Source organism: Toxotes jaculatrix, chromosome 9, assembly GCF_017976425.1.
Source record: "Toxotes jaculatrix isolate fToxJac2 chromosome 9, fToxJac2.pri, whole genome shotgun sequence".
Taxonomy (NCBI): domain Eukaryota; kingdom Metazoa; phylum Chordata; class Actinopteri; family Toxotidae; genus Toxotes; species Toxotes jaculatrix.
Window position 1 is genome coordinate 8,024,003 of NC_054402.1, and position 6,665 is coordinate 8,030,667.

The window sequence follows — 6,665 nt, forward strand, 5'->3', positions numbered from 1 at the left end:
CACACACTTAAAGTCTCGAGAGTGGAAACTAGTCAAAGCCTCCTCAGTCATACTCTCAGTTTCTATATTTTTTCCAAGCTACTCCGCCACAGCCCATTCCCTCTCACCCTCTCAGCCTTTATGCAACAATGGAAACTTGTTTCCGGGATCTGTGCGTCAGGCTCTGTGATGTGAATGACCCACCAGCACAAAAGCCAAAGCCCCTTGACTAGGAAAAAAAAAAAAAAAAAGAAGGGGGGGGGGGGTGGTTGGTATGGCTGCCACGACTGTGATGATGTCACTTTGCCAAAATTGTGCCGCTTGCAAAGAGAGGGAGGCAAAATCAGTTTGGGCAGGCGTTAAAAGCTCCTTGCTCCTCCACTGAATCCGTGAGATGTTGTGGTACTGCTGCGGCTGACCTCCATTTTCTTCCTACACTTTGCTGTAAAGAACTAAAACTAAGAGTTTTGTATGTATGTCTGCTGTGCCTATTTAATGAGTACATCTGAATATTCAAGGACTCTAGTTTTCCCACATGAATTCTTGTTTTTTATTTCTAGGAAATGTCAGAAAGTTTTTCATTATAAATAGAAATAACATTCTTTGTTTTGTATGAGTATGTCTGGATTTCTTTTCAGTCATAGACTTGTGTTGGGGCACAGATAATTAGATCAGTGCTATCAGTTTCACTGTCCCTTTTCTCCCCAAGAATTAACATAAGAAAGAATTTTTTAATGGCCTCACTCCCTTTGCTGCTTTTTTTTTTCATCCCTCCAGCTCTTAAATGAGTCACTGCCTCAACTCAACACGCACTTTCGCAAGAGGAGTGATCTCCTCTCAATTACTCAGCTACAGAATCTCCTAAAAAAAAAGAAAAAAAAAGCTTAAAATAAGAATAATAAATGAATGTTTAATTCGATCAGAGGCCAGGGCCAATAGAAACTGCTGCACTCTTTGGTAAACAAATTGAAAATATGTGCAGAGTGTCACAGTAAGTTAACCCATGTCTAACTGTGCACACACTCAAAATTCACTTGAAATGCAATTGAAAATCCTGTTAAATTGGGATAAGTGTTGGCAACATAACAATCTGGCTCTTAGACACATCCTTTATTGTATTCACTGCTGGCCAAGAAACTTCCTGTAAATACGTTATTGTTTACAGCAGAAGTTTCATACCCAAGATTTCTTAAGGTCAACATTTCTTCTGGCACACTGAGCCTGAACTGCACTTTATTCCCCTTTAATTTAACAGCTCCGGCAGCTTTTCTAGTTAAATCGACTGTTCATTATTGAGACCCATTTTACGAAGGGGCTGTGAGGTGCAATTTAATGAATCTCTGGCACAAAGCTCCCTTTCACTGCCGGGCAAAGAATAGAGGCTATTTAGACCCTGTAGGGCTTTATGTCAAAGGCAGCCCATAATAGTTGTCAGGCCAGGGCAGAAATTCCCACTGGCCTGGGAATGCACTAGAAATCAACTTTTGCCATGAACAGATTAAGACACAAGCGAGCAGTTGGGAAGATTCTCCCAGATAGTGGCATATGTTTGGGGACAAAGATTTTCCCACAGAAAGGATGCCTTTCTTATTACTGTATAGTCTTGATTTTTTTTTATAGTTATTAGGTTTGTTTCAGTGCCTAAATGAACAGTAATTAGATTACAAGTTAACCTTCATTTGGTAATCCAGACAGGAAACACATAAATAGACATGAAGAGTGAGTAGTGGCTTAAATAGCTTTTGCAAGCAGGAATTGTTTTTCATTTAAATATGTTTTTTTTATAATTATGTATAACATGACGAGATATTTTGGTTGAGCTTTTAATAATTAGATTTTGCGTAACAATTCTGCCCCCCCTCCCCCAAAAAAGTCTATCCAGGATTTCAACGGCTTTTCTGCTCACTGTTACAGTAATATCCTCCAGTTTCATGAGACTGTTTTCGGTTCAGAGCACACACAAACAGTTAAACTAGAGGGGGAGAGTTCTGACAGAGGTTTTTGTCTTCAACTCAGCAGGGAATTTCAGACAAATCCCTCTTAGATGCAGGTGGTCGGGCACAAGCAAAGAGTTAAGTCCTGCAGTCCCTTTGCCCCTCCTCTTTGATGTTCTGACATCATTAGTCCAGCCCCCTGTAAGATCTTCCAGCTTTCCTCAGAGCCCGTCACTTCTACTCTGGAATGTTTACAGGAACTTCATGAGCAGCATCAGGACCAAGTGTTTGTCAGAGGAAAAAAGATATGATCTGAAGAAACTTTTGGTTCAGGGATCACAGCGGATGCCACAGGTGTAGCCGCTGGGCTCAACAGAGTAATGGCTGTTCAGACTGCAATCATGAACCCTCAGTTCATGAATTTCTGCTTCCCTGGTTCTGTGATGGAGTACGATGTGGAGAAAAGTCTGGATGGGAGTCTCCTGGGTGAGGCAGAAAATGACGAGGACTACAAAGAGACCACTAGGGACTTGCTGAGCTTCATAGACTCAGCCTCCAGCAATATCAAGCTGGCCCTGGACAAGCCAGTGAAATCCAAAAGGAAAGTCAACCACCGGAAGTATCTACAGAAGCAGATCAAAAGGTGCACTGGCATTATAACACCAGGAAACGTAGCAGAAACCCCAGTCAAAAGACAAGGGTCCCCCCTAGCTCAACCCAGCCCTTTACAGAGCAAAACTCTACCTAAGCGTGATGGGGTCCAGGCGAACTTACAGAGCAAGAGCTTGGCAGCCCTCTTCAGCCCTGTGAAGGATATAAGGGGTGAAAAAGCCAAGAAGCCACCCCTGAGGCACCGCAATCTGCCCCCCTCTTTCTTCACTGAGCCTGCCAACTGCTCCAAAGTCAGCTCCACATCTGGGATGACACTGAAAGACTTGGAACGAGGAAATCCTGAGGCTGCAGAATTCTTCGAGCTCTTGGGGCCCGATTATAGCAACATGGTCAGTGACCAGGACCTTTATCAAAGCATGCCTCTCCGGGTGCAGCCAGATATGGGAGGCCCTGATCCCAGTTCCTATGATGCTCACCATTTAGTTGGTGGCCTCCTCTACTCTGAACCCTGGACTACCTGCTCTGGACCCTCTAAGAAATTAGGGGAAAGCCTGAGAACAGGTCCATCCCAGCCTCCTGTCTACTGTCACTCTGAGGCGACTGCTGGGCCCATAGAGGACAACGCACTGTGCACTTTGGCCTTCCCCAACTTCTTCACAGACTGCTCCATACCTCAGGTCACTTATGATTTAAGTGGTGGCTATAACAGACCTAATTATTCATCTCTATGAGAACCTGACAGTTCTGTTGTTAGATGTGCTGGTAAAAATCAGATAAAATTGCTGTGACAAGTTTAACAGTAGTCTAAGAGAGTTTGGTATTGCTGTGTTCTATTTGTTTATCTGTTTATCTGGAAATAATATTGCAACTGGATTTAAACATTTTTATCATCTTCGCTCAACTGAATTGTGTGTCATGGGCCTCCCCCCTCCAAGAAAACCCGTTTTTCTTTCATGGAATTATGTCAAAAGCTCTTCAAAATTATTAAATGCCAGTTTCATTTTCTACACTGTTCTGTTTAATGTTAAATTGTTTCACACGAGGACATGATTTTCGTAATCTCAGGCAACGTCAGATGACATTCTGAATGAAAATAGATCTGATGTCGGGCCTGTTTCAGTTTTTCCACCAGAGTACGTCACTATGTTCATCAGACTGAAACATATTCATTTGGAAATTTGTCAGTGAGACATTTCATTACCTTTTTCACATTTTACAAAAACAAAACATACAGCCCACAGAAATAGTTGTTGGGTTAGTCCACTAAACATCAGTTATTGCTAGGAAATTATATTATAGAACTGTTTGTCACATCTGACAAAACATGCTGCAACAATCTCACAGTGAGGCACTTTTTCAGTCCTAGTAGTAACGATTCTGAGCAGATACGTGGAGGGGGGAAACCCATTTGCTGAAACGATGATCGCAACAACATGTGATGCCATATTTGTTTTACAGCATTTTTCGGTTCAGCCGACAGATTTACCACTTGTATCCATTTTTTGGGAAAAACCTTTAATGTATCTAGCTATTGTACGAAGACAAAATAAAGCTGGTCTTTATTACTGTGGCCACAGTGTCTGTTTTTGTGTTCATCGTGGATGATGAGGTATGATTATCAGAAAACAAGCCGATACAAAGCAGAAATACTGCAGGGAAGAAGGTGTGTGTCTATGAAATACATTCATATTGTCTGAAGTTATTTGCATGAAATCAGACACAAAGTGTTAATAAATAAACAAAAACAGAGACTCTTGCATATTAGAAAACAATCTAATACAACTGTCTTGTAATAAACTGGGGCAGAGTTGAGTGAGTACAAATAAAGAATAAAATAGTACTTTCAACAAAAACAGAACAGTGTTAGTCGTATTTACTGCATGGTTGACATATTGCAGTGTATTACGTTATACAGGTGTTTTTAATTGTTCTTATCACACAGACACTTTTTATATTACGTAATACGTAGAATTCACTCTAATTAGGCTAATATTTCTCACAAAAACAAGTTCTCTCATTTGTTGAGATGTTGGACAAAAGGAAAAAAAATTACATAACAATTCTGAAATAATTATACAGCACACAGGAAAAATATGTCTGCAAAGACCAGGAAGGAGACTTTTTTTTTTCTTTGAGCAAATTCAGACAAAACATTTGGTCCTTTAAACACTTTGGAGTAAGATTCCAGTGCTGCATTTCATCTGGGACCAAGAGCAGGTTGTTAGACACTCTGTGCTATCAACCCCTTAAAGTGTCATGAGGATTTAAAAAAAATAATAAAATAATTAAAGTTCGTACATGTCAAACCTTTTAACACCATTTAAACTTAATTAGTTTTCAACAAACATCTTCTTATTTCCACTAATGAGCAAAGATGGAGAAAGCGTGAGATCATTTTCAAATGAATTCAAACTTTTAGCTACCACACCACTGCACTGGTCCATTTAGTGGCTAAAAATAAAAACTATAAACATGGACTTTGTACTATTAATTCTTGAGTTATTTCCTGCAGAGTTTGAGTTCAGCTGGCAGCCGCCCCAGAGATTTGAATACCATGATGCTACCAGCTCTATACATTTTTATCTCCCTCTGCTGGTTGTTGGTTCTCATTTATTTTCCTTCTAACATAGAGGCAAACCTTGTCCTTCTGGCTCACATATCGATCTGAAGTCCACATTATGAACTGACTGTATTGTACAGGACATTTTGTGTAAAGGCAACAGGAACGTACTGGTTGTTGTTCCACAAGAGGCACTCTAACAAGAACATTATTTTTTACATCTTTTCCAGTGACACTGAGAGTTTTCCTGTGATATCCAGCTGTTTCAGCATCGGTCGTCAGAAACTACAGAAGAGGAATTTCAAATGAAGGTAAGAAAGAGACACAACTATTTTAGCCTTTTAGTTTACTGAACATGCACGATCTGTCTCTGCCCTGTCGCGTCACAGTAGTACATGTACTTGGCATCTCAGATGCAGTTCAGTGAGGACGAAGTGCCTTGGCTCGTTGTTGAAGAAAGCAGGAGCTATTTTCCATTTGTTTGCACAATTTATTGACCCATAGCTTGTTTCCTTCCTCAATTTGCAATTAAGAAAACGCCATAAAGTGGCTGAGGACCACAGGCCCACAAACAGCTGCTCGACAAACACACTAGATGGCAGTAATGTTCCACTGAAAACCCAATGCCTACCACTCCCATCCGGACAGAACAGCACTTGTATCTGATGTATGACATTATGCATGAAATTGTAGCCTCGTGAGCTAAGAACTGAGTGGTTCTTTAGTAGTCTCTCCATAAAATGAATCTGTCCTGAAGTAAGCAAGTTGGAAGGGAATGAAGGGCTGTAAACTACGATTTTTAATCCATCAGTCTTTTTCAGCACTGGTTTAAATGGATTCCCACTCACGGCTGTTGGGATGCTTACTCCTGTGAGCATATTATATGATGGTGGACATATTCATTGTAATATGCGCTCTACTTTGAGCCTGATATTGTCTGCCAGGATTTTTTTTTTCTTACCTCCCACTGGCTGCCTTTGTTTGCAGGATGGGCAACACCACCCTATGTCATTTGCAGGAGAAAATAATATCTGGCAACCTGCAGTACAACAAACTATGGACACAGAAAGCATATGGATTTTCTGTCCCTGAGTTGACACCAGCTGATGCATTCAGATTAGGCCCTACTGATGGAGCCACAACTGTATCCTGCTTTGATTCATGGCACAATGGAGATGCAATGTTTGTCAAAGCGATTAACAAGATCTGTGTTGGCGCAGACCTGAATAACAAGAGCCAGCTATCTAAGTAAACTAGACAATATACAACAGATTTTCTCTGGCATGGTATGTGATGTCCTATCATGCAAAAAAATGTGTATACACAGATGATATAAGGTGTTATGTGTGTACACACACATATACTGAATCCAAACATAGGAGCATGGTAAAAATAAATAAATAAATGCAACCAGGACTGAAATGAACTCCATGGCAGAAAAGTTATACATTTTAGAGTTGTTTCCTTCATAGAGCTGCACTGGAAATTGAGTATCCATCCACACTTGCCCTCTCACTGACCTTTCACAGCTAGTCCTCTCGTCTTGTTAACACCACCGATATGGAGGCGCAGTGCCAGAT

At 40.8% G+C, this 6,665-nt stretch overlaps 1 protein-coding gene across 1 annotated transcript; it reads left to right on the top strand.

Moving 5' to 3' along the window:
- Window positions 1-1,865: 1,865 nt before the first annotated feature.
- On the top strand, window positions 1,866-4,060 carry LOC121187529 (protein FAM181B). Its single transcript, XM_041046803.1, has one exon. The coding sequence runs from the start codon at window positions 2,294-2,296 to the stop codon at window positions 3,254-3,256; it is 963 nt and encodes a 320-aa protein (XP_040902737.1). The 5' UTR covers window positions 1,866-2,293; the 3' UTR covers window positions 3,257-4,060.
- Window positions 4,061-6,665: the final 2,605 nt, after the last annotated feature.

Coding starts and splice junctions, on each gene's coding strand:
- LOC121187529 (XM_041046803.1), top strand. CDS start 2,294: ATGGCTGTTCAGACTGCAATCATGAACCCTCAGTTCATGAATTTCTGC.